Below are 26,613 nucleotides of genomic sequence, written 5' to 3' on the forward strand. Positions count from 1 at the left end.
ACCGCGATGAGCTGGTGGCTGGGAGTGTCAAAGCAATCTTCTTCTTGTTCTTCTTCACAATCCTCTCCCTCTTCTTGTATTTACGTAGTGACTTTAACATAGTAAAATGTCCCAAGGTGCTTCACAAGAGTATTAGAAGACAAAAGAATTGACAAAGAAGGTGGATAATGTATGAGGATACTGGCATCTTGTATCCTTTCAGCTCCACTGCTGGCCAAGGGCTCAGCCATGCTCCTGCCAAGAATGGCCTGCACCATCTCCTTCAAGGAGTTGAGGTGAGGCTAGGAATCCGAGATGTGCCTGGTGATTTATGCAGATTGTTGGCAGGTGAGTGATTGAGGGTGGGGACCATGCATTGAGCAGTGTGTGAGGCTAGTGGCACAGTTGGTAGGAGACGGCTTTTGAAGATGCATTCACTGACCTTGACCAATGGTTTGAGGCCTTGAATCTTCTTTGGGCACTGGAGTCAGGGGGTGATACTGCTGACAATGACAGCCTCGGTAATGTACTCCCACATCATTCTTTCTGGAGGGCTTCCTGGCCCCTGTGGGTAGAGGGGCCTGTTTTGCAGGTTTGATCCCCTGCACAAAGCTTAGAGTGCTACAGGTGAGACTCTGGGTGCCCTTTCCCAGGCTTGCTGAGGCATTTTTCCCATTTGTTGAGGTGAGGAAGGGAATTCAGCTTTTAGAGCTGAATATTCACATTTGGGGCTTTATAATGTTAAATATCTTTTATTTGAAGAAATGGCTGTAAACTACATTGTTTCACTTCATTTTAATTTGTATTGCTCCAGGGTGCATGGCCCCTTTAATTCTCAGTTCTCTTCATTGCCCACAATTCCTTGCGAGCTCCATAGCTTTGTTTCCAGAGGCTGTGCGAGGCATGAACGCTGCAGCTGGACACAAACTTAGGGTTGGATGCCTCTGGCAACATCACCTGGACGGTGTTGCACAGCAGGTAAGCACTGTGTCAGAAATTTCCATTCCCCCGCAGATGAATTTTGCTCTGTTAGCATTGCGGCCATTTTCAGCGGCCGTTAACTTCACTGGCTAACACAAATTTTGCCCCCTTTGGCACTGGACACATCAAACTAGACGTTAGATGGCACAGAATTGGGGTGCGATCTGGGTGCAGCACATGCTGTCAGGAAAGATTTAACTGGCTGGGGCTCTTTTCTCTAGCAAAGAGAAGGCTAAGGGATGTCCTGATAGAGGTCTTTAAGATTATGAAGGATGCAGATGTAAAGAAGATGGCCTAGAAATTTGCAGACTTACCACTGGTCGTTAAGGTCCATTTCAGGTAGAAAAATGGCGGCTGCTGCACTTCTGCCTGCCTCCGGCCTGTGACATGATGGCCGCCATTTTGGTAAGGACCATAGCGCTGCCCTTGGCAGTGCTGACCCTAAGAATGTAAATCAGCAAAACGTGACATCAGTCGCCGACTTGATGCCACGTCTGCAAACTTCGACCTTTTCACTGAGTTTACCGCCACATCCGAAGCATGTTCAGAAAAGCTGCATGAAGAGACCTACAGAGATGCTGTCAGCACTTCTTAAAGGGACACATGCATCATTCAGGTAAGTTTGGATTTAAGCTTCTGGTCTTTATTTAATATATTTTATTGAAGTAGTGGCTTGGTGCAGTAGATGTTAGAATCATAGGGAAAAAATTTTGTTGCGCACCTTTTGGCAGCAGTAACATCCGGGAGGCGGGACATTTTGCACCAGGCGCGAAAGTCCCACCCCGCTCGCTAAATTCGGGTTACCGCCCCCGAAAGGAAATGGATGCAAAATAATGTGCTCCACTTCCTTTCTATGGCGGCATTGGGACGGGCGCGTCAGGAGTGGGGCACAGTGCTATGCAGGTGTAGCGCTTCCACGGAAGAAGGGCTCTTCCCTTAATTAAAAGGAAGGGCCCAAGCTGCAAACTCTGCCTCCCTGGATCACTGTTGAGCAGGGATGCCATGCCAACAGCTCAGCACTTGGCTACTTTTTTTTTAATGACCCACACCTTCACTTTAATTTGCGAGAGGCTGCCTGCGCTGTAATTGCCCCCTGAAACTGTTGCTGGATTGGCCGGCGCAGCTTCAGGGGGCCATACTCAATTTAGGGACGGAGGCTCTAACGGGGCACTGTGCATGATGATGATGCCATCATTGCCGGTGCAGCGGAGCGGGTCGCTATGGGTTACCGCCGCTGCTAAACTCCTGTGTAATTTAAAGGGAGTCATTAGCCATGTTGCACCTCGGGAGGCGCAAACGACCCAAATTTCTAGGCCATAGAAGCATAGAATGGTTATAGCACAGAATGGGGCCATTCAGCCCATCGAGCTCTCTGCAAGAGCACTTCAGCTAGTCCCACTCCCTGCCCTTTCCCTGAGGCCCGGAAATTATTTTCCTTCAGGTACTTATCCAATTCCCTTTTGAAAGCCACGATTGAGTCTGCCTTCACCATCCTGTCAGGCTGTGCATTCCAGAACCTAATCACTTGCTGCATAAAAAAGGTTTTCCTCATGTCACATTTAGTTCTGTTGCCAATCACCTTAAATCGGTGTCCTCTGGTTCTTGACCCTTCCCACAATGTGAATAGTTTCTATCTACTCTGTCTAGCCCTCTCATGGTTTTAAATACCTCTACCTCTCCTCATCCTTCTCTGCTCTAAGGACAACAACTCCAGCTTTTCCATAGTTTACCCACGTAACTGAATTCCCTCATACCTGGAATCATTCTTGTAAGTATTTTCTGCAAACTCTCCAAAGCCTTCACATCCTTCCTAAAATGTGGCGCCCAGAATTAGACACAATACTCCAGTTAAGGCCGAACCAGTGTTTTATTTATGAAGCTCAGTATCAGTATCCGTTTTCTCTACCTGCCCTGCCATCTTCAATGATTTGTGCCCATATACCCCTAGGTCCCTCTGTTCATGCACCCGCTTTAGTATTGCACCCTTTAGTTTAATTTGGGGCCGAAATTCAGGCCCGCCAGAAAGCTGGCGCACTTCCGATTTTTAAAATTTTTTTTAAGTGTTTTTACTGCCGTCTCGGAAGAGGTCGACTCTTGATCGATATTCAGGTCTTTGACTTTTTTTTCCGAGCGGACCAGAAGTCAGTCATACTGGGGACGGAAGTGCTGGTGAGGGGCGGAAGTGGAGGCGGGATGGATTCTCTACCACTGTCACTCAGCAGCGGAGCGGTAGTGACGTCATTGTGCATCTGTGTCACTACATATCTCCCCTGCTTTAAAGTAGAGATAATCAGCCATTACTTATGATCGGCCACTGGGCCACTAGGGAGGGTTTTGGCTGGGCCAGCAGCCTGGCACCCAAGAGGAGGTGCCAGGCTGCCTTTTGATGGCCTGGCCGAACCCGGGGGCACAATAGTCCGGCCGACATGGATGTCTGCTGGCAAAAAAATGAAATGGAGGCCGTGGCAGTGGGCCCTTGTCTTTAATGGCTGCCGCACAGCCAGGTCTCGCAGTGAGAATAGAAGGTGCATCGACAGAGAAAGCTGTCGGGGGAACTGCTCGGCCGGGATTATATTTTTCGGCCTGAATATGGACGGAGGTGGGGGTTCCTGGCGGTGCACGCACTGATGACGCACTTACAGCCGCTTAGCAGCAGAGGGGCAGAAGTGGAGAGTGCCAGAAAAAAACCCTGCTTAATTTAGTTTGCGGCGGACATTTGACCAGAAATCGGCGCCATTGGATTCCGCTGCATGGCTGCCGCAAATCGTCAGTAACCTGCCTTACCTTGACCCTGAATTTTGGCCACATTGCCTCCTCTTTCTTCCTGCCAAAATGTATCACCCTGTATATTTCTGCATTAAATTCCACCTGCCACATGTCCGCCCATCCCACCAGCCTGTCTATGTTTTCTTGAAGTTCTATCACTATCCGCCTCACTGTTCAGTATATTTCCAAGTTTTGTGTCATCTGCAAATTTTTAAATTGTGCTCTGTACTTCCAAGTCATTAATATATATGAAGAAAATCAGTGGTCCGAGAACCGACCCCTGGGGAACACCACTGTATACCGTTGTGTATCTGTAAAGCATGCACTCCCATATTCCGCCACCAGGGAGTGCATCCCCTGAAGTCCGAAGGGATCTCAGCATCCCTTTGGAGCACTGTACATAAGCCGGCCCCAAAGGCCTGTTCCTCACTCTGGAGTGTCTTAATAAAGACTGAGGTCACTGTTACTTTAAACTCCCTGTGTGCAGTCTCATCTGTGTTAGGAACACAATAAATGGCGACGAGTATGCAAATCCAACGCAAAGATGTAAAGAGAAAAAGATTAGTAAAGACAAACGTAGGTCCCCTGCAGTCAGAATCAGGGAAAGTCATAACGGGGAACAAAGAAATGGCAGACCAATTGAACAAGTACTTTGGTTCGTTATTCACTAAGGAGGACACAAACAACCTTCCGGATATAAAAGGGGTCAGAGGGTCTAGTAAGAAGGAGGAACTGAGGGAAATCCTTATTAGTCGGGAAATTGTGTTGGGGAAGTTGATGGGATTGAAGGCCGATAAATCCCCAGGGCCTGATGGACTGCATCTCAGAGTACTTAAGGAGGTGGCATTGGAAAGAGCGGATGCATTGACAGTCATTTTCCAACATTCCATAGACTCTGGATCAGTTCCTATCGAGTGGAGGGTAGCCAATGTAACCCCACTTTTTAAAAAAGGAGGGAGAGAGAAAACAGGGAATTATAGACCGGTCAGCCTGACATCGGTAGTGGGTAAAATGATGGAATCAATTATTAAGGATGTCATAGCAGCGCATTTGGAAAGAGGTGACATGATAGGTCCAAGCCAGCATGGATTTGTGAAAGGGAAGTTATGCTTGACAAATCTTCTGGAATTTTTTGAGGATGTTTCCAGGAGAGTGGACAAGGGAGAACCAGTTGATGTGGTGTAATTGGACTTTCAGAAAGCTTTTAACAAGGTCCCACACAAGAGATTAATGTGCAAAGTTAAAGCACATGGGATTGGGGGTAGTGTGCTGACGTGGATTGAGAACTGGTTGGCAGATAGGAAGCAAAGAGTCGGAGTAAATGGGTACTTTTCAGAATGGCAGGCAGTGACTAGTGGGGTACCGCAAGGTTCTGAGCTGTTTACATTGTACATTAATGATTTAGACGAGGGGATTAAATGTAGTATCTCCAAATTTGCGGATGACACTAAGTTATGTGGCAGTGTGAGCTGCAAGGAGGATGCTATGAGGCTGCAGAGTGACTTGGATAGGTTAGGTGAGTGGGCAAATGCATGGCAGATGAAGTATAATGTGGATAAATGTGAGGTTATCCACTTTGGTGGTAAAAACAGAGAGACAGACTATTATCTGAATGGTGATAGATTAGGAAAAGGGGAGGTGCAACGAGACCTGGGTGTCATGGTACATCAGTCATTGAAGGTTGGCATGCAGGTACAGCAGGCGGTTAAGAAAGCAAATGGCATGTTGGCCTTCATAGCGAGGGGATTTGAGTACAGGGGCAGGGAAGTGTTACTACAGTTGTACAGGGCCTTGGTGAGGCCACACCTGGAGTATTGTGTACAGTTTTGGTCTCCTATCCTAAGGAAGCACATTCTTGCTATTGCGGGAGTGCAGCGAAGGTTCACCAGACTGATTATTGGGATTGCGGGACTGACATATTAAGAAAGACTGGATCAACTGGGCTTGCATTCACTGGAGTTCAGAAGAATGAGAGGGGATCTCATAGAAACGTTTAAAATTCTGACGGGTTTAGACAGGTTAGATGCAGGAAGAATGTTCCCAATGTTGGGGAAGTCCAGAACCAGGGGTCACAGTGTAAGGATAAGGGGTAAGCCATTTAGGACCGAGATGAGGAGAAACTTCTTCACCCAGAGAGTGGTGAACCTGTGGAATTCTCTACCACAGAAATTTGTTGAGGCCAATTCACGAAATATATTCAAAAAGGAGTTAGATGTAGTCCTTACTACTAGGGGGATCAAGGGGTATGGCGAGAAAGCAGGAATAGGGTACTGAAGTTGCATGTTCAGCCATGAACTCATTGAATGGCGGTGCACGCTCAAATGGCCGAATGGCCTACTCCTGCACCTATTTTCTATGTTTCTATGCAGCAAACTATGGGCATTCTGGAGAAGTTCTCGGAGGGTGAGGACTGGGAAGCCTATGTCGAACGGCTAGACAAGTACTTTGTAGCCAACGAGCTGGACAGAGAAGGAAGCGCTGCAAAAAGGAGAGCGGTCCTCCTCACAGTGTGCGGAGCACCGACCTACAGACTCATGAAGAATCTTCTAGCTCCGGTGAAACTGACAGATAAGTCATATGAGGAGCTGTGTACACTGGTTCGGGAGCATCTTAACCCGAGGAGAGCGTGCTGATGGCGAGGTAAGGGTTCTACACGTGCCAGTGATCTGAAGGTCAGGAAGTGGCGAGCTACATCGCCGAGCTAAGGCGACTTGCAGGACAATGTGAGTTTGATGGCTACCTGGAGCAGATGCTCAGAGACTTTCTTGTACTGGACATTGGCCACGAGACCATCCTACGAAAACTTTTGACTGCAGAGACACCGACTCTCAGTAAGGCCATTGCGATAGCACAGGCGTTTATGTCCACCAGTGAAAACACCAAACAAATCTCTCAGCACACAAGTGCTAGCAATGTTCATAAAATAACTGGAACTGTGTTTGCGAGCAGAAATGTGCAGGGCAGAAACCACGAGTCTGCAACTGCCAGCAGGCCTCAGGTGACTCAAATGACTCAGTGTCCCCAACAAAGGTTGAATGCAAGGCAATTCACACCTTGTTGGTGTTGTGGAGGCTTCCGTTCAGCCTATTCATGCCGCTTCAAAGGATATGTTTGCAAGAGCTGTGGAACAATGGGGCACCTCCAACGAGCTTGCAGACGAGCTGCAAGCTCTGCAAAACCTGCTAACCACCACGTGGCAGAGGAAGATCGGTCCATGGTGGATCAAAGCAATTTCGAGCCTCAGCTGAAGTACATGAGGTGCACACATTTTCGCCGAAATGTCCATCTGTAATGCTAAATGTAAAATTGAATGGCTTACCCATAGCCATGGAACTGGACACTGGCGCTAGCCAATCCATCATGAGTAAAAAGATGTTTGAGAGACTGTGGTGCAACAAGGCACTCAAACCAGCCCTGAGCCCCATCAACACGAAACTGAGAACGTACACCAAAGAGCTCATTACTGTCCTGGGCAGCGCCATGGTCAAGGTCACCTACGAGGGCACGGTGCACGAATTGCCACTCTGGATTTTCCCGGGCGATGGCCCCACACTGCTTGGAAGGAGCTGGCCTGGCAAAATCCGCTGGAACTGGGATGACATGCGAGCGCTATCACATGTCCTTAACAAATTTCCTTCCCTTTTTGAGCCAGGCATTGGAAACTTTTCCGGGACGAAGGTGCGGATCCACTTGGTCCCAGAGGCACGACCCATTCACCACAAGGTGCGAGCGGTACCTCACTTGATGAGCGAGAAAGTGGAAATTGAGCTGGACAGGCTGCAATGCGAGGGCATCATCTCCCCAGTGGAATTCAGCGAGTGGGCCAGCCCGATTGTTCCAGTACTCAAAAGTGATGGCACGGTCAGGATTTGCAGTGATTATAAAGTAACTATTAATCGTTTCTCGCTACAGGACCAATACCCGCTACCTAAGGCAGACGACTTATTTGCGACGCTGGCAGGAGGCAAGACGTTCACCAAGCTTGACCTGACTTCGGCCTACATGAGCTGGAGGAGTCTTCGAAGGGCTTCACCTGCTTCAACATGTACAAGGGATTGTTCATCTCCAGCAGATGCTCATTTGGAATTTGGTCGGCTGCAGCGATCTTCGAGAGAAACATGGAGAGCCTACTCAAGTCGGTACCACGCACGGTGGTTTTTTAGGACGACATATTGGTCACGGGTCGGGACACCGTCGAGCACCTACAAAACCTGGAAGAGGTCCTCCAGTGACTGGATCGCGTAGGGCTGCGGCTGAAGAGGTCGAAATTCGTCTTCATGGCAACAGAAGTCGAGTTTTTGGGGAGAAAGATCGCGGCGGATGGCATTTGGCCCACAAACACCAAGACAGAGGCTATCAGGAACACGCCCAGGCCACAGAACGTCACAGAGCTGCGGTCGTTCCTGCGACTCCTCAACTATTTTGGTAACTTCCTACCAGGGTTAAGCACCCTCTTCGAGCCCCTACATGTGTTATTGTGTAAAGGTGAGAACTGGGTATGGGGAAAAAAACAAGTAATTGCTTTTGAGAAAGCCAGAAACATTTTATGCTCCAACAAGCTGCTTGTATTGTATAACCCGTGTAAAAGACTTGTGTTAGCAAGTGATGCGTCGTCATACAGAGTCTGGTGTGTATTACAACAAGCTAACGTTGCGGGGAAGTTGCAACCTGTCGCCTATGCCTCCAGGAGCTTGTCTAAGACCGAGAGGGCATACAGCATGATTGAGAAAGAGGCATTAGCGTGTGTGTTCGGGGTAAAGAAAATGCATCAGTACCTGTATGGCCTCAAATTTGAGCTGGAAACCGATCACAAGCCCCTCATATCCCTGCTCGCTGAAAACAAGGGGATAAATACTAGTGCCTCAGCCTGCATACAAAGGTGGGCACTCGCGCTATCAGCTTATAACTATACCATCCGCCACAGTCCAGGCACCGAGAACTGTGCGGATGCTCTCAAGCGGCTACCAATGCCCACCACGGGGGTGGAAATGGCGCAGCCTGCAAACTTGTTGATGGTGGCGCAGTGCGCAGACTTGTTGATGGTCATGGAAGCGTTTGAAAATGATAAATCACCTGTCACGGCCCGCCAGATTAGGACTTGGACCAGCCAAGATCCTTTGCTGTCCCTAGTAAAAACTGTGTACTGCATGGGAGCTGGACCAGCATCCCCCGTTGAAATGCAAGAGCTAATCAAGCCGTTCCAGCGGCAAAAGGACGAGTTGTTCATTCAGGCAGACTGCCTGTTGTGGGGTAACCACATAGTGCTACCAAAAAAGGGCAGGGAAACGTTCATGTCGGATCTCCACAGCACACACCCGGGTATAGTAATGATGAAAGCGATAGCCAGATCCCATGTATGGTGGCCCGGTATAGACTCTGACTTAGAGTCCTGTGTACGGCAAAGCCACGTGTGTGCTCAGTTGAGCAACGCACCCAGAGAAGCGCCACTAAGTTTGTGGTCCTGGCCCTCCAGACCATGGTCGAGGATCCATGTCGACTATGCGGGCCCGTTTCTCGGTAAAATGTTCCTGGTGGTTGTGGATGCTTTTTCAAAATGGATTGAATGTGAAATAATGTCAGGAAGCACCGCCATCGCCACCATTGAAAGCCTGAGGGCCATGTTTGCCACCCACGGCCTGCCTGACATACTGGTCAGTGATAATGGGCCATGTTTCACCAGTGCCGAATTTAAAGAATTCATGATCCTCAATGGGATCAAACATGTCACCTCGGCCCCGTTTAAGCCAGCCTCCAATGGGCAGGCAGAGCGGGCAGTACAAACAATCAAACAGAGTCTCAAACGAGTCGCAGAAGGCTCACTTCAAACCCGCCTGTCCAGAGTACTGCTCAGCTACTGCACAAGACCCCACTCGCTCACAGGGGTACCCCATGAGCTACTCATGAAAAGGACTCTTAAAATCAGACTCTCGCTGGTCCACCCCAACCTGCATGATCAGGTAGAGAGCAGGAGGCAGCAACAAAATGTAAACGATGGTCGCACCACTGTGTCGTGGGAAATTGATCTGAATGACCCTGTGTATGTGCTAACTATGGACATGGTCCCAAGTGGATCATGGGCACAGTGATAGCTAAAGAAGGGAGTCGGGTGTTTGTAGTCAAACTAGAAAGTGAATAAATTTGCAGAAAGCACCTGGACCAAACAAGGCTGTGGTTCACAGACTACCCTGAACAACCCCCAGCAGACATCACCTTTTTCGAACCCACAACACACACCCAAAGGATCAACGACACCACCCCGGACCAGGAAATCAAACCCATCATGCCCAACAGCCCAGCAAGGCCAGGATCACCCAGCAGCCCTGCAGGGCCAACAACACGCCAGCCCAGCAAGGGCACAGCCAACACAACAGAACAGACATTTGTACATAGGCGGGCCATAGGGAAAGAAAGGCTCCCGCCCGCCTCACCTTGTAAATAGTTTTCACTTTGACTTTGGGGGGGGGGGGGGGGGAGTGATGTTGTGTATCTGTAAAGCATGCACTCCCATGTTCCGCCACCAGGGAGCGCATCCCCTGAAGTCCCAAAGGTTCCCAGCATCCCTTGGGAGCACTGTATATAAGCTGGCCCCTAAGGCCTGTTCCTCACTCTGGAGTGTCTTAATAAAGACTGAGGTCACTGTTACTTTAACCTCCCTGTGTGCAGTCTCATCTGTGTTAGGAAGACAACATATACCTTCATCTAGTCCGAAAAACAACCGTTTTTAAACAACAAACAGCCTAAAATTCATTTGGGGGAGCTAACAGCCATGAGGTGGGAGTTCCTGCATGGAAGTCCCACCCCATGAGCTACATTGGGTTTTCCGCTCCCGATAGGAAGTGGAGCGCAAAATCTCGTACTCTACCTCCTGTCGGGGACAGGACCAGGGTGCAAAGTGATGTAAATTTTCCAGCACTACGTGGTGGGATGCGTGACATTGGCAGGAAGACAGCTGCCAACTCTTTAGGAGGGAGAAGCGGCCATCGCTAGACGACCAGGGAGCAGGATGCCGTGGCAGAGGCCTGGCACACAATACAGTGAAAAAGACTGCAACCGATAAGCTGGCAATTTAAAAAATGTTCACTGCCACACCGCTTTGATTTTCACCCCATCAGCGGCCTACAGCCCGTTACGCACCCCACGAAGTTGTTGCAGGCATTGTCCATGGCAGCCTCACGGGGCACTGCCGCATTTTCGCTCCATGGTGAAAACAGGTTGCTGCGCACGGTGATGACATCGTCTTTGCCGGCACAGCAGCCCGGGTTGCTACCGGTAGGTGTGGGGCGCTACCACTTAGCGCTGCCTTTAAACTACCGCGGAATTTCATGGGAGTCGGTAGTGGCGCCCCACTCGGGCAAAAAGTTGTTTGCACCCTGTTAGCATGCTCGGTGGTACTAATGGGAGGCATAAATGACACCAATTTTTCCACCAAAGTTTTTCACGTGTTCAGGGGAATGCTGCTGGACACCTGCAAAGCTTCGGATGGTAAAGGAAGGCAGAAAATGCTGGAAATACTCAGCGGGTCAGGCAGCATCCGTGGAATGAAAAACAGAGTACACGTTTCAGATCGAGATGCTGCCGGATTTGCTGAGTCCTACAGAGACCTCCTGCAGAGACATAAATAACCTGGAAATACTAGGGGACTGAGGGTCTAGCGAGAAGGAGGAACTAAAGAAAATCCTTATTTGTCAGCAAATTGTGTTCGGAAAATTGATGGTATTGAAGTCCGATAAATCCCCAGGGCCTGATAGTCTGCATCCCAGAGTAATTAAGGAAGTGCCTCTGGAAATAGTGGATTTTCCAACATTCTATAGATTCTGGATCAGTTCCTATGGATTGGAGGGTAGTTAATGTAACCCCACTTTTTAAAAAAGGAGGGAGAGCGAAAATAGGGAATTATAGACCGGTCAGCCTGACATCGGTGATGGGGAAAATGTTGGAATCAATTATTAAAGATGTAATAGCAGCCAGTGCATTTGGAAAGCAGTGACAGGATCGGTCCAAGTCAGCATGGATTTATGAAAGGGAAATCATGCTTGAAAAATCTTCTAGAATTTTTCGAGGATGTAACTAGTAGAGTGGACAAGGGGGAGCCAGTGGATGTGGTGTATTTAGACTTTCAAAAAGCTTTTGACAAGGTCCCACACAAGAGATTAGTGTGCAAAATTAAAGCACATGGTTTTGGGGGTAATGGATTGACGTAGATAGAGAACTGGTTGGCAGACAGGAAACAAAGAGTAGGAATAAATGGGTCCTTTTCAGAATGGCAGGCAGTGACTAGTGGGGTACCGCAAGGTTCAGTGCTGTGACCGCAGCTATTTACAATATACATTAATGATTTAGACAAAGGAATTGAATGTAATATCTCCAAGTTTGCAGATGACACTAAGCTGGATGGCAGTGTGAGCTGTGAGGAGGATGCTAAGAGGCTGCAGGGTGACTTGGACAGGTTAGGTAAGTGGGCAAATGCATGACAGATGCGGTATAATGTAGATAAATGTGAGGTTATCCACTTTGGTGGTAAAAACAGGAAGGCAGCATATTATCTGAATGGTGACAGATTAGTAAAAGGGGAGACCTGGGTGTCATGGTACATCAGTCATTGAAAGTTGGCTTGCAGGTACAGCAGGCGGTGAAGAAGGCAAATGGCATGTTGGCCTTCATAGCGAGAGGATTTGAGTATAGGAGCAGGGAGGTCTTACTACAGTTGCACAGGGCCTTGGTGAGGCCACACTTTGAATATTGTGTACAGTTTGGTCTCCTAATCTGAGGAAGGATATTCTTGCTATTGAGGGAGTGCAGCGAAGGTTCACCAGACTGATTCCCAGGATGACAGGACTGACATATGAAGAAAGAATGGAATCGACTAGGCTTATATTCACTGGAATTTAGAAGAAAGAGAGAGGATCTCATAGAAGCATATAAAATTCTAATGGGATTAGACAGATTAAATGCAGAAAGAATGTTCCCGATGTTGGATACGTCCAGAACCTGGGGTCACAGTCTAAGGATAAGGGGTGAGCCATTTAGGACCGAGATGAGGAGAAACTTCTTCACTCAGAGAATTGTGAGCATGTGGAATTCTCTACCACAGAAAGTTGTTGAGGCCAGTTTGTTAGATATATTCAAAAGGGAGTTAGATGTGGCCCTTACGGCTAAAGGGATCAAGGGGTATGGAGAGAAAGCAGGAATGGGGTACTGAAGTGCATGATCAGCCATGATTATATTGAATGGTGGTGCAGGCTTGAAGGGCCGAATGGCTTACTCTTGCACCTATTTTCTATGTTTCTGTTTCTATCTTAGTGATGTCACGCTTTGCCCCAGTGACTGCAGCATGGCCGGTGGAAGGCTGTTGATTTTCAGTGGAGGACACTGCAGATGGCCTTGCAGGACTACCTCGAGGAGCTGGTGGCTGGGAGTGTCAAATTGAGTGATGGTGTTTCATCTTACATGAGCATAAGAAATAAGAGCAGCAGTTGGCCATTTGGCCCTTCGAGCCTGCTCCGCCACTCAATAAGATCATGGTTGATCTGATCTTGGCCTCAACTCCACTTCCCTGCCTGCTCCCCAAAACACTTGACTCCATTTTCGTTCAAAAATCTGTCTATCTCCACCTTAAATATATTCAATGATCCAGCCTCCTCAGCTCTCTGGGGTAGAGAATTCCAAAAACTCACGACCCTCTGAGAAAAGAAATTCCTCCACATCTCTGTTTTAAATGGGCGACCCCTTATTTTGAAACTATGCCTCCTGTTTCTAGATTCCCCCATTAGGGGAAACATTCTCTCAGCATCTCCCTTGTCCAGCCCGCTCAGAATCGTATATGTTTCAATTCGATCACCTCTCATTCTTCTAAACTCCAAAGAGTATAGGCCCAATCTGCTCAACATTTCTTCATAAGTCAACCCTTCATCTCAGGAATCAATCTAGTGAACCTCCAAAACTGTCCGCAGTACTCCGTAGGGCCGATTTTCAGCAAGGCGTCCGCTTGCCTAAGTGCTGCCCAAAGTGACACGATGGCTGTCGAGGTACCGAACGGTACTTTGGGCAGGATATTCAGGAAGAAGTTCCCTCAAAGGTCGGTGGGCGGCAAATGGAAGACGTACGTCGCCAATCTGGGCGGCAGCGGGCGGGAGATTGCATTCTCGGCGACAGAGGCGCTTGCCGCCCAAGTGCTGCTAGGATGGAGTCGGGCCCACGGAGGGTTGAAGACCTGAAAAAATAACAGCAAAACATTTTTAAAGTACCCGAAGACCTATCTAGGTAAAGCACTGTTGAAAAAAAAGTATTAAAATGTTCACTTACCGTTTTTTCAGGTTCTTCATACTTACCGTCGGGGACGGACCAGTCTCCAGCCAGCGGTCCAGCCCAGTTCTGCCGCCGAGTCCTGCTGACTCCCGCCCACACCAATCTGGGAGCTCGGTGGGAGGGAGCTCAGTTGCGCCACTCGGCCTCCCGCTGACGTCAGTGGGCGGTTCCCGGCAGTTCTCCACTCCCGCCCGTTGCAGGCCACCTTCAAAGTGGCACTGGATGGATCTTCAGGAGGGAGTGGGCGGCAGTCGGCGGCAGCGGGCGTTGAGGTGCTAAAAATAGGCCTCCAGGTGTGGGCTCACCTACACCCTTTAAAGTTGTAGCAAGACTTCCCTGCTTTTATACTCCACCCCCTTTGCAATAAAGGCCAACATTCCATTTGCCTTGCTAATTACTTGCTGTACCTGCATGCTAACGTTTTGTGTTTTATGTACAAGGACCCCCAGATCCTTCTGTACTGCAGCATTTTGTAATCTCTCTCCATTTAACTAATAATTGTTTTTTTTATTTTTCCTACCAAAGTGGATCACCTCACATTTTCCCACATTATACACCATTTGCCAAATTTTTGCCCACTCACTTAGCCTATCTCTATCACTTTACAGATTCTTTGTGTCCTCTTCACAACTTGCTTTCCCACCTTTGTATCATCAGCAAATTTGGTTACACTCGGTCTCTTCATCCAAATCATTAATATAGATTGTAAATAGTTGATGCCTCAGCACCGATCCCTGTGGCACCCCACTAGTTACAGTTGCCAACCTGAAAATGACCCATTTATCTTGCCTCTCTGTTTTCTGTTAGTTAGCCAATCCTCTATCCACGTTAATATATTACCCCCAACTCTGTGAGCTCTTATCTTGTGCAGTAACCGTTTATATGGCACCTTATCGAATGCCTTCTGGAAATCCAAATACACGATATCTACTGGTTCCCCTTTATCCACCTTGCTCGTTACATCCTCAAAGAACTCTAACAAATTTGGCAAACCCTTGCATAAAACCATGCTGACTCTGCTTGACTGTATTATGATTTTCTAAATGTCCTGCTAGTACTTCCTCTTCCTCTCCCTCTTCTTCGTCAATCACGGGCTGGACAGGCTAGATTTCTTGGGTGTGTGGAATGAGGAAGGCACAAGGGTAGAGTTGTGGCGAGGAGAGGACAGAAAAGCAAGAGCTGCATGCTTACACCATGCGCACCTTGTAAATCAGAAGATATTGTGGGATGAGGGGGAAGTGGGATGTTAGAAGGAGGATAATGCATCTTGTATCCTTTCAGCCCCGCCACTGGCCAAGGGCTGAGCCATGCCCCTGCCAAGAATGGCCGGCACCGTCTCTTCCAAATGCATGAGGTAAAGCTACGATTAGGAGGTGTGCCTCATGTTTTGGAAAGATTGGCAGGTGTGTGATTGAGTGGTGTGCGGGGTGAATTGTGTAATGAGCAATATATAAGGCTAGTGATGCAGTTGGTCAGAGATGGCGTTTGAAGATGCATCCACTGACCTTGACCACTGGTTTGAGGTCATGAAGCTTCTTTGGAGCCTGTTCATGGGGCTGACACTGTTGGCAGTGACAGCCTTGGTGATCTGGTCCCACATAATTCTTTCTGGAGGGTCTTTTGGGCTCTGTGGGCAGAGGACCTGTCTTGCAGTTTTGACCCCCTGCATGCCAGATCCCGGGTGCCCTTTCCCTGGCTTGTTGAGCCATTTTTTTAGTGCTGAAACAATTACCATTTTTTTTCGGTGCAGAAGGCAGTTCAGCTTTAAGGGCTGAAGACTGCCATTTGGGAATTATTTTTAATGTTTATTTTGTTTTTCAGAAGCCAATTGAGCTCTAAGGGCTAAAAACTGTTTTTTTTTTTAAAATGGTTTTAAATTTTTAAATTTTAGAAGGCAGTTCAGGGACCGAAACTGCTTTCTAACATAACAGCCTTGTTTTAAGATTCTTGATTCAGGGATGCAATGTCCACATTACATTGGGCCTCCTGCTGAGAATAGCGCCAGTAAACCAATCCTGCATGGTAGATTTAGTGCTTTGCTATGATTTCAAGTGGCCATTAAAAGCAGCCCATGGTGGCATGGGCCAGTTATCAGCCTATTGCCATTTCTAGGCCGATGTTTCTACTTGAGGGGGAAACTTAAACTAGGGCAGTAAATATAAAATGGTCAATAATAAATTCAGTCGGGATTTAAAGAGAAACTATTTTACCCAGAGAGATTTTAGAATGTGGAATTCACTACCACCTATGCCTCAACTAATGGGCCTGAAATTCACAGTCCCTGAAGGGATGGCTGTGGCGAAGTTTGGACGGTCGATCGAAAAATTTTCCCTCCCCGAGCCATATTCAGCTCAGGGAGGATTTGAGCGGTGTTCACTTCCGCCACAAACGGCGCGTTGAAGCTGCTGTAAAGGTGATTTTCCAGCGGTGAGGTCTGCAGTGTGCGGGCATCTGGAAAGAGACTACCACAGCGAAATTCACCAAGGAAAAGGTAAGACTTCTCCCGCCAGTGCCCCCGCAAGGTTTTCGATGCTGTGCTCGAACGCGACTCTTTGGTAGGTAAATAGTTTTATTCATTATTAGTGTTTTTATTTCATTTTCCATGGTCTGCAGTATTTAGCTTTTCATATAGTTTTATTAATTGTTTTGGCTCCATTAAACCTGCTGAGTGCTGCTCAGAGGTTTGCACATACCCCTGTACTTTCGTACAACTTTCAGGTCTGACTTTTTAGTGGAGTCCTGTGGGCTGCAGAAATCTGCTTGGCAGGGTTCATCCCAAGGATGGGAGGAGTGTTGGGAGGGCGACACCTTGTACACCTGGTCAGAAGCAGGGCAGCACGCAGGAGAAGGCATCGCCATCAGCACCGTGCAGACAGGCAGCGGGCAAGGGAGGCAGCAGCCTCATTCTGTGCCAGAACAGAGTGCCCGCTGTCTTCACCAGCCCGAATCAGGATTGCGTTTGGCTGCTTGGGGACAAGGGATATCCCCTGCATGCATACAATGACACTCATTGTGCCACCAGGTGCATCATCGAGCAGTGCATAGGCATCTTTAAGCAGAGATTCCGGTGCCCGGACCGATCTGGTGGCACCTTGCAGTACTCTCCATAATCGTTGTGGTCTGCTGCATGCTGCACAACCTGGCCATCATGAGGGGATAGCTGCTGGAGGTCGAGCCAGCAGTACCACCTGAGGAGGTGGAGGCGCAGGAGGAGAAGGAAGATCCCCGTCACCCCAGAGATAGGAGGCGCCAACCCCAAGGAGACCTGTTGGCTCTCCTTGCATCTCTTACACCAGCCATCCTTCCAACCTCTTTCTCCACTCAGGGCCTTGCTGCAAACCCTGGCCTTTAAAATGGCCAAGTAACAGCTGGCTCATTAGAAACCCTTACCTGCATGCTGAATTTCTCAGTGGTGATAACGCTCAAATTAAGACAGCCACACCGCTGAAAAATCCACTTTGGGAGGGTTCATTAGCACTGCAACTCATTTGTTCACTTTTGGAGCTGAAAATATCGGAGATAATGGCCACAAAAAGATGGGGGGAGCACCAGCTTTCCAGCGGTACTGAATTTTGGCCTCCTGGTCTTTAGCTGATGCCAAAGTGATTAGTATACCTCCACCAGTGCAGTCGTTGCTTGGGTTTGGGTAGTTGCCTCAGCCCTCAACAGCTGTCTATCCTAATCAATTTGAATGACAACTGTTGGGTTCAGTTGTGAGGAATCAAATGAACAAATAGCTCATTGAAGCTCAATTTCTAGCTAAAACATAAAGAACGATAACTTGGTAAAGGCTCATGAGGGCTGTTGTGAAATCAGAAAGTAAATTCACAGATCTCAATCAGTAGGAAGACACGCTGAAAGGGACCGCAGTTCAGATTGTTGGCTACCATACTGCATTCCAACTCTCTGACCCACATTGCTTTCAAGTAAATCTCCCATTAGGAGCAGGAGAGTGGTGAATTTACCCTCATACTTCAATGTGAAATTATGTTCTTGGGCGAATTAACTGCGCAGATAGCAGTTAACGGATATGATGTAATTGGCATCACGGAGACATGGCTCCAGGGTGACCAAGACTGGGAACTCAACATCCAGGGGTATTCAACATTTAGGAAGGTTAGACAGAAAGGAAAAGGAGGTGGGGTGGCGTTGCTGATTAAAGAGGAAATTAATGTAATGGTAAGGAAGAACATTAGCTTGGATGATGTGGAATCTATATGGGTGGAGCTGCGGAATACCAAAGGGCAGAAAATGCTAGTGGGAGTTGTGTACAGACCACCAAACAGTAGTAGTGAGGATGGGGACCGCATCAAACAAGAAATTAGGGATGTGTGCAATAAAGGTACAGCAGTTATCATGGGCGACTTTAATCTACATATTGATTGGACTAACCAAACTGGTAGCAATGCGGTGGAGGAGTATTTCCTGGAGTGTATTAGGGATGGTTTTCTAGACCAATATGTCGAGGAGCCAACTAGAGGCTGGCAATCCTAGACTGGGTAATGTGTAATGAGAAAGGATTAATTAACAATCTTGTTGTGCGAGGCCCTTTGGGGAAGAGTGAGCATAATATGTAGAATTCTTTATTAAGGTGGAGAGTGACACAGTTAATTCAGAGACTAGGGTCCTGAACTTGGGGAAAGGTAACTTCGATGTTATGAGACATGAATTGGCTAGAATAGACTGGCAAGTGATACTTAAAGGGTTGACGGTGGATAAGCAATGGCAAACATTTAAAGATCACATGGATGAACTTCAACAAATGGAGTAAAAATAAAATGGGGAAGGTGGCTCAACCGTGGCTAAGGAGGGAAATTAAGGATAGTGTTAAATCCAAGGAAGAGGCATATAAATAGGCCAGAAAAAGCAGCAAACCTGAGGACTGGGAGAATTTTGTAATACAGCAGAGGAGGACAAAGGGTTTAATTAGGAGGGGGAAAATAGAGTATGAGGGGAAGCTTGCTGGGAACATAAAAACTGACTGCAAAAGCTTCTATAGATATGTGAAGAGAAAAAGATGAGTGAAAACAAACATAGGTCCCTTGCAGTCAGATTCAGGTGAATTTATAATGGGGAACAAAGAAATGGCAGACCAGTTAAACAAATACTTTGGTTCTGTTTTCACCAAGGAAGACACAAATAACCTTCCAGAAATACTAGGGGACCGAGGGTCTAGTGAGAAGGAGGAACTGAAGGAAATCCTTATAAAGCGAGAAATTGTGTTAGGGAAATTGATGGGATTGAAGGCCGATAAATCCCTGGGCCTGATGGTCTGCATCCCAGAGTACTTAAGAAAGTTGCCATAGAAATAGTGGATGCATTGTTGATCATTTTCCAACAGTCTATCGACTTTGGACCAGTGCCTATGGAATGGAGGGTAGCTAATGTAACACCACTGTTTAAAAAAGGAGGGAGAGAGAAAATGGGCAATTGTAGACCAGTTAGAATGACATCAGTAGTGGGGAAAATGTTGGAATCAATTATTAAAGATGAAATAGCAGCGCATTTGGAAAGCAGTGACAGGATCGGTCCAAGTCAGCATGAATTTATGAAAGGGAAATCATGCTTGATAAATCTTCTAGAATTTTTTTGAGGATGTAACTAGTAGAGTGGACAGGGGAGAACCAGTGGATGTGGTGTATTTGTACTTTCAAAAGGCTTTTGACAAGGCCGCACACAAGAGATCGGTGTGCAAAATCAAAGCACATGGTACTGACGTGGATAGAGAACTGGTTGGCAGACAGGAAGCAGAGAGTCGGGATAAATGGCAGGCAGTGACTAGTGGAGTGCCGCAGGGCTCAGTGCTGGGACCCCAGCTCTTTACAATATACATTAATGATTTAGATGAAGGAATTGAGTGTAATATCTCCAAGTTTGCAGATGACACTAAACTGGGTGGCGGTGTGAGCTGTGAGACTGACGCTAAAATGCTGCAGGGTGACTTGGACAGGTTAGGTGAGTGGGCAAATGCATGCAGTATAATGTGGATAAATGTGAGGTTATCCACTTTGGGGGGCAAAAACACAAAGGCAAAATATTATCTGAATGGCTGCAGATTAGGAAAGGCGAAGGTGCAACAAGACCTGGGTGTCATGGTTCATCATTCATTGAAAGTTGGCATACAGGTACAGCAGGCGGTGAAGAAGGCAAATTATATGTTGGCCTTCATAGCTAGGGGACTTGAGTATAGAAGCAGGGAGGTCTTACTGCAGTTGTACAGGGCCTTGGTGAGGCCTCACCTGGAATATTGTGTTCAGTTTTTGTCTCCTAATCTGAGGAAGGACCTTCTTGCTATTGAGGAAGTGCAGTGAAGGTTTACCAGATTGATTCCCGGGATGGCGGGACTGACATATGAGGAGATACTGAATCAACTGGGCCTTTATACACTGGAGTTTAGAAGGGTGAGAGGGGATCTCATAGAAACATATAAGATTCTGACGGGACTGGACAGGTTAGATGCGGGAAGAATGTTCCCAATGATGGGAAAGTTCAGAATCAGGGAACACAGTCTTAGGATAAGGGGTAGGCCATTTAGGACTGCGATGAGGAGAAACTTCTCCACTCAGAGAGTTGTTAACCTGTGGAATTCCCTACCGCAGAGTTGTTGATGCCAGTTCATTGGATATATTCAACAGGGAGTTAGATATGGCCCTTACGGCCAAAGGGATCAAGGGGTATGGAGAAAAAGCAGGAAAGGGGTACTGAGGGAGTGATCAGCCATGATCTTATTGAATGGCGGTGCTGGCTCGAAGGGCTGAATGGCCTACTCCTGCACCTATTTTCTATGTTTCTATCATATGCACTGGCCTCATCGACCCTCCTGATTACCTCCTCGAAAAATTCAATCAAGTTAGTCAGACACAACCTTCTCTGAACAAATCCATGCTCACTGTCCTTAATTAATGAAGATTTCCAAATGAAGATTTATCCTGTCCCTCATGATGTTTTCCAATAATTTTCCCACCACTGGGGTGAGGGTTATTGGCCAGTAATTACTCGGCCTATTCCTTTCTTCCTTTTTAAGCATAACTACCCCAAATCTTACTGAATTATGATCACTATCACCAAACTCCTCTCCCACTGATACCCCTTTTACCTGACCCTCTTCATTTCCCAAAACCAATTCCAGAACCGTCCCCTCCCTTGTTACACACTGGCTAAAGAAGTTTTCCTGAATACATTTTAGGAATTCCGCACCCTCTGTACCATTCACACTACCTTTTTACGAGTTAATATTAGGATAGTTGAAATCCCCCACTATTACAACTCTATAATTTTTGCACTTTGCAGCAATTTGCCCACATATTTGTTCTTCTCTCTCCCTTTGACTGCTTGGTCGTCTATAGTGCACTCCCAGTAGTGTGATCATCCATTTTTTGTTCTTCAATTCAACCCATATGGCCTTGTTTGATGACCCCTCTAACATATTATCCCTTCTCACAGCTGTAATTGTTTCTTTAATTAATTCTGCGACCCCCCTCCTTTTTTATCCCTCTCTATCCTGTCTGAAAACCCTGTAACTAGGAATGTTGAGCTGTCATACCTGTCCTTCTTTCAGCCATGACTCAGTAATGGCTATAATATTGTACTCCCAAATGTGTAACTATGCTATTAGCTCATTAGTCTTATTCCCTATACTCCTTGCATTCAAGTATATATCAGTTAGTGGTGCCAAACTCCCTTGTCTATTTTCCAGCCCTTGTTTCCTCTGCTGTATTCTTTCCATCTCTGCCCACGCTCTCTCCACCTCATAGAAATAATCTCACTTCTGTTTTGAATGAACAAAATTAAGGAATACTAGACTATTTCCATTTTAGTGTGATAATGCACAAAGGTCACTGAATTATAATTACAATTCAAGGGTAATGGCCCCAAAATTCCACGGGGCTAATTCTGCTGGTTTTGTCCCACTGGGCCAGGACTTGCACCTGCTGATAATCTGCAGCTCACTTAAGTATACATTGGTGGGTCTGGAGTGCAAGTCCCATTGCATTGAGGGCAGTTCAGAGAAGGTTCACGAGGTTGTTTCCTGAGATGAAGGGGTTGTCTTGTGAAGAAAGATTGAGCAGGTTGGGCCTATACTCATTGGGGTTTAGATGAATGAAAAGTGACCTTAGTGAAACGTATAAGATTCTGAGGGGGCTTGACAGAGTAGATGCAGAGAGGATGTCTTCCTTTATGGGGGAATCTAGAAAGAGGGGGCATAGTTTCAGAATAAGGGGTCGCCCATTTAAAATGGAAATTAGGAGGAATTTCTTAATCTTTGGAATTCTTTACTCCAGAGAGAGGTAGAGGCTGGGTCATTGAATATATTTAAGGTGGAGATAGCCAGATTTTTGAATGATAAGGGAGTCAAGGGTTATGGGGAGTGGGCAGAGAAGTGGAGTTGAGATCAAGATCGGATCAGCCATGATCTTATTAAATGGCGGAGCAGGCTCGAGGAGCTAAATGGCTTAATCCTACACCTATTTCTTATGTTCTTATGTAAAACAGAAGTGCTGTGCTGGGGGTGATTGGAAATGAGAGTGCAGCCTTTAAAAATCTATGTCTGGCAGAAGACTGCAGCAGCAGGTGGGGACAGCAGCAGGTAAGTAAGAAAGCGCTGGGCTCACTGAGTTGAGTCAGCTGGCTGCAATGGAGGGCTCACATGAGATTTGTGCCACCTCTCAAGAATGTCCTCCATGTAGGATCTGGCAGAGGCAGCCTTAGAAGCAAGAAGGGTATTGCACGGAGAGAGAGCGCACAATTTAACCTAGATTAAAGGCAGTGTATGCATGTGGGTAGGACCAACATAGAATATACTTATAGAGGACAAAATTGTCCCTTTCTATAAGAGCCGTGGCCATCAGGCGTTGGTAAGGACTCACCTATCGGTTGGCGCGCAAGGGCCACTATTTTGAAAATTGCCCTCCTTTTTCTTTGAAGCGGTGTACGGGACCGCCCCGGCAATCTTCCCACCCCGTTGGGCATGCGCCGACCCCTTACTGAGCGCTCGTTGCATGCGACAGCTTTCCCTGACGGGAAGCTTCTCGTGGCTGCATGATGCGTTCGCCTTTAAAGGGGAGGACACACTGCCGCAGCCCGACAATGGTGGTCACGGGTTCGGTCAGGCCACCAACAGGCAGCCCGGCACGCCCTCTAGGGTTTGGGTTACTGGCCTGGTCGAAACCCTCCCTGGTGGCTCAGTGTTTGCCACTAAAGTGGCTGCAGAGTTCACAGTGGCCCTCCCCTTTAACTGAAGGAGAGGGATGTTGTGATGCGTCAGCATGGCGCTGATGACTCTGAGCGACGGCTGTTCCAATCCGCTCCCACTTCCACCCAGCTAGTGACCCCACATCCGCCCCGCTCCAACAAAAAACAAAGAGCTGAATTTCTCCACATTATTTGCCCCATGAATTGGGGCGGACAGAACACATAAAAAACTGAAGGTGCGTCCATTTCGGCCCCATAATTTATAGAGAACGATGCTGGAAGCAGTTGAAAGAGAAAAGGCTCTCGGTGCACAGATCACTCAAAGTTCACAACCAATACAGAGATGCTGTAGCCAAAACAAACCATGTATTGGGTTGTATTAATAGAACCATTCAGTACATATCAAATGATACCATTTTGTCATTAGATAGGATGTTGGTTCGACTGCATCTGGATTAACCTGCATAATTTTGGTCCCCTCACACGGCTGGTAATATAGTAACCTTGGAAAAGGTTCAGAAAAGAACTATAAGAATGATCTCTAGCTTAAAAAACCTTAATTACTCAGATAGGCTTAAGATCTGGGTCTATTTACTGTGTAGACTTAAATAGCCGTGACAGAAGTATATAAAATAATGAAGAGCTGGATTGTGTGTCGATTGATAGATTGACAGTTTGACAGATTGGGGGGACTTGGGGGCGTGCATTTAAACTATGCAGAATTAGGAATAAGCGAGATGTCAGGTGGATCTTTACCAAAATCTTTTGGTCATTTTCTGATTCCAAAATTATTTGATTTTCTGGGACTTGAATTTGAACATTTAATTAATAAAACCTACTTTTGTGTTTTTCAGAATTTCTTGAAAACTGTAAGCGCTGTGATCGCTTCTTCATCAATAGAAACATGGAGAATTCTCACTAACACAATAAATAACAGCCTTAGTTCTCAATTATTACAATCAGTGGAAAGGTTCGCTACTCGTCTCAGTCGAAATAGTGACAGTTTCAAAATCATAGAAGACAATCTTCATCTCAATGCAATTAAAATTGGTCCTCAAAGCAATAACTCTAGTATTAATGTAACCTTTAATAATTTTACCATTATGGAATATTCCAATTTAACCGCTAATATACTCATTGCCCCTGAAGAATTAAAAAAAGCACAAAATGGCATAGTTATCACTATTGCATATCCAACATGGATTGATATTTTACCCAATAATACGAACTTTGATAAAAGCTTTTTAGTTAATGGTCTTGTTGTGACAATAATATTCAGTGTCAAGGAAGCTGTTAACATTGAAATGACCTTCACACCAAGAAATGCCTCACTTGATTTCAACACTGCCAAGTGTGTGTTTTGGGATTTTAGTGACGGAGGTGAATGGAATGAAAGAGGCTGTATGTCTGAAAGTATTGAAGGGAAAAATATCAAATGCAACTGTGAGCACTTGACATCCTTTTCTATTTTAATGTCCTCTAATACTCACAAGGCAATACCTTTGGATTATATAACCAAAATTGGAGTTGCCATTTCAATAGGAAGTTTACTAATCACCATTACTATAGAAGCCATAGTATGGAAGTATGTGACCAAAAATAAAACCTCATATACACGCCATGTTGGAATTCTGAACATTGCTGTAAATCTGCTGGTAGCTGATATATGGTTCATTGTGGCTTCAGGGATCAAGCCAGGAACAGACGCTTGTACAGCTGCTACGTTCTTCATTCACTTTTTCTATCTGGCCTTATTTTTTTGGATGTTAACCCTGGGCTTACTACTTGCATATCGTGTGCTTTTCATTTTCCATGATCTTAGTAAGTCAGCTATGATGGGAATTTCATTTAGTATTGGTTACCTGGCTCCACTAATAATCTCAGTCATCACAATCGGAGTTACCTATCCAAGAAACAGTTACACAAGAGAAGAAGCCTGCTGGCTCAGCTGGAAGGAAGAGTACCCTCTACTTGCATTTATTATACCTGCATTGACTATCATCGCAATCAACACCATTATTCTGATAGTAGTAATATATAAGATGCTGCGACCAACAATTGGGGATAGACCCAGAGGCCATAATCAGGAGAAAGACACACTCAAACAAATTGTGAGAAGTATTGCTGTGCTAACTCCAATCCTCGGTCTCACCTGGGCATTTGGAATACCGACCTTTCAAGAGAATTCCAATATTACTTTCCATTATATATTTACAATTCTCAATGCTTTTCAGGTATGTATTATCTATGATTTATAACGTTTGTCTTATAAATGCTTAGTTAACTCATTTATGCTATAGAATTCATACAATGCAATTCTCATCAACTCAGCATGTTTAATAGATTCAATACTACATTCAATAATACATTTGTAGCTACCTGCAAGTAAGCAAAGCCCACCATAAAATAAGCCCATTTGAGCAAGCTTAGCAGGAAAATTGGTTTTCTTGACAGCCCATCTTTCATGATAAGTAGATCACGATTCCATGTGAGGTTTGTTCATATAGCACCTTACACATTGTCAATACATCACAAAGTGCTTCATAGCCAATGACGTACTTTTTGAAGTGTAATCACCGTTGTAATTTACGCAAAAGTAGTTATTCTCATTTCAACATAGATCACCGATGAGGCTCCATTTAGAATATTGGGGGACGATTTCTTCTATGCATTACGTGAGACAAAATTGAACTTTTTGGGGATATAATTTTGTCATAGTTAGGTCACAGAGGAAGTCGTCCCACATTGAGTATAATTTCATACGTCATGCACTCAAAAGAACATTGGTGAAGGTGCCTACTTCCAGTTTAATCGGGGCGGGTTGGGGGTCGGGTGAGTAACCTGCTCTCGAGAGGTGGGTCAGTAATTATAATATGATAATGAGGCTGCTGCCTCATATTTTAGCAGCGATTTGGATTTAAGGGCTCTGGAAACTCAGCAGCTAAAGGGCACAAGAACTGCCGGATCCAGCAGGTAAGTGCTTTTCCTGCACTCCTTGTGGGCCAGGAGGTAACCTGCCGTGATCTCCGGACCCTCTCCCCGCGATCTCCAGACCCCCTCCTCCCCGCGATCTCCATACCCCTGCCTGGGAGTTCTCCCCTCGTAATCTCCAGACCCTCTCCCCGCGATCCCCACCCCCTCTCCCTGCGATTTCTCCCACCCGCTGCAATCTCCAGACTGGTCTCTGGCTGCGGTGTTGTACACTAGTCCTTCCCACAAGGCAACCAGACAGCTTTTCAATCTGGCCGTCTGTAGCGCGGGAAACTGAATGTTAAATTCTCTGCCTTTCCCATATTTCCCGGCCGCCGACAATCACCCCCTGCTCCCTAACCATAAATATCGAGGCCATAGAGTAAAAAAGCAAGGATTTTGTAAACCAGGATGAGAATT

The 26,613-nt window shown here is 46.5% G+C and overlaps 1 protein-coding gene across 1 annotated transcript in view; it reads left to right on the forward strand.

The window, feature by feature from the left end:
* Window positions 1-26,613, forward strand: part of LOC139266607 (adhesion G-protein coupled receptor F2-like) — a 109,873-nt gene that overhangs the window by 58,172 nt on the left and 25,088 nt on the right. Inside the window, exons 10-11 of the mRNA XM_070884202.1 lie at window positions 24,078-25,457; window positions 26,128-26,196. Of these exons, the coding sequence (XP_070740303.1) occupies window positions 24,078-25,457; window positions 26,128-26,196 (1,449 nt within the window). The remainder of the gene's footprint in view (window positions 1-24,077; window positions 25,458-26,127; window positions 26,197-26,613) is intronic.

This window comes from Pristiophorus japonicus, chromosome 7, assembly GCF_044704955.1.
Source record: "Pristiophorus japonicus isolate sPriJap1 chromosome 7, sPriJap1.hap1, whole genome shotgun sequence".
NCBI classification, from domain to species: domain Eukaryota; kingdom Metazoa; phylum Chordata; class Chondrichthyes; family Pristiophoridae; genus Pristiophorus; species Pristiophorus japonicus.